The following is a 1992-nucleotide window of genomic DNA, read 5'->3' on the forward strand; positions in this document are numbered from 1 at the left end:
AATACTTTATTCACATCTGATCGGATTTGAAGTTAATTTGGTTAATTGTTCTTGTTTATTAATCTTGCATTAACTATTGTTATATTACATATACACATATACCTTCTGCCTACATCAGTAATATTTTTCAGAACAGGATCCATAATTTTCTATAGAATCCCTAAAGATTCGCAAATTCATGAAATCCTAAAAATTCTTTGCTAATTTTTAAGAATCTTTTAGAAATCTATTAATTGTCAGATTCTTTAAAGATCCTTAAATAAAAAACTCTAAGGATTTTTTTAAAAACTTTTTCAATTAATTTAATATGAATATTATTGTTAATATTATTAATATTATGATTACTTTATTATTAAATGTTATATATTATATTGGATATTAATATTTACTATATATATTTTCAAAAAATAAACTTATTTACGAAAAATTCATTATTAAAATCAAACTATTTTACCATATGCACTAAACCTGCAATGGATTCAAATGGTATTAAATCATAATGATTTACAAATTTCATATGGGACATTCATACATTATGGGATATCGTTTAGAATAGTAATCATACCAATGTACTAAAGCAAGAGACAAATAAGGATGATTAGGAAGGAACAAAACTTCAATTAACATTAATACCTGTAAAATAAATAAAAATATTAAATAGTGTTTAGTTTTAATTAAAATAAATATATAAATACTTGCCTTGCCATAACATAATCCACCTTCAGTTAAGTAATCTGTATTACCCATTGCAATTGCAACATCACTAAATCTTGCATAACCATGAAATTTACTTGTTGCATATATGATTTCTCCATTTGACAGTGTTCCATTAGCATAAATCTTTAAATAAATTTCTTCATTTGCTGATGCATTAGATATATCATCTAAGTATATATCTAAACAAGCAATTAAATGTTCCATTCCTTCAATACACAATTCATTTATATTTTCTTCATGCTTAAGCTTTTCTTGAAGAGTATATATTTCACTTATTGGCAATTCCCAAAGAAGTGATTTCATAGAATTTAGTTTTAAACTTATAGTTTTTTCGTAATGGTATTTGTAATTATTTGTCGTCAAATCTAATAATATATTTAAGTTGTTAAAAAAATCTTTTACATTTATTTGGCTGAAAATTGCATTATAACATACTGTCTTAAACATTTGATTATGTGTATTTTTTTTATTAGACATTCTATATGGATTTTTAACCCAATTTTTGTGAAGCATTTCATACGTCTCAGTTGTCAGCCCATTTAATGCATCATATTGCCAAATGGTATAAATAGTATGATATCTCCACATGTGAAGCTTTGGTAACTGAAATCCACTAGGAGAGAATTGCGCAAATATATTTACAAAATCATTAGACCAATCTATTATTTCATGCTATATAAAAGCAAATTAGTAAAAAAATCATATGTAATATTATACTATTATTATGTAAGAAATAATTATACTTCAAAGATTTTTAAATCATCTTCATTAAATTTCTTTTTTTGTGACATAATATACATCTTAATAAATTTAATTTAACATATAATAAGGTTTTTACATAAAGAAATAGTATATAAATTACTATCTGTTTGGTTATTGATTTTATTGCCTGTTGTGTACAGCTCATCAAGAACAAATACAATAATCTTCATAACATCTCGCATTTCACCTCCTGTAAATTTTGTACCTTGTTGATAACCTTTTTTTAATATTCTTAAATTATTGAATCGTGTAATAGTAGCCAGTCGATTGTCCATAGTGCTCTATATGAGCCAAGCCAGCTCATGAGCTTTTAAGCTGAGCCAAGCCAAGCTAAACCAAGCTGCGGCAGTTATAGCTTGGCTTGGTGCTGGCTTGGCTTGATTTATTGAAAATTAAAACTAAAGTTTCAAAACGTGTAATAACTTCGCCAATATTGCTCTAAATTTAATGAATTTACTACCATTCGATTCCTCTTGATGAGACGAATCTAATGGTAGTAAAATCGTTAAATTT

At 25.6% G+C, this 1992-nt stretch overlaps 1 protein-coding gene across 1 annotated transcript; it reads right to left on the reverse strand.

Annotated features, from left to right (window-relative positions):
* Positions 1-616: 616 nt before the first annotated feature.
* Positions 617-1754, reverse strand: OCT59_000263 (uncharacterized protein; the record flags this gene model as incomplete). Its single annotated transcript, XM_066138708.1, has 3 exons — positions 617-633; positions 696-1376; positions 1580-1754. The coding sequence occupies 3 exons, from the start codon at positions 1752-1754 to the stop codon at positions 617-619; spliced, it is 873 nt and encodes a 290-aa protein (XP_065988179.1).
* Positions 1755-1992: the final 238 nt, after the last annotated feature.

The sequence above is a fragment of the Rhizophagus irregularis genome, chromosome 1 (genome assembly GCF_026210795.1).
Source record: "Rhizophagus irregularis chromosome 1, complete sequence".
In the NCBI taxonomy this organism is placed as follows: domain Eukaryota; kingdom Fungi; phylum Glomeromycota; class Glomeromycetes; order Glomerales; family Glomeraceae; genus Rhizophagus; species Rhizophagus irregularis.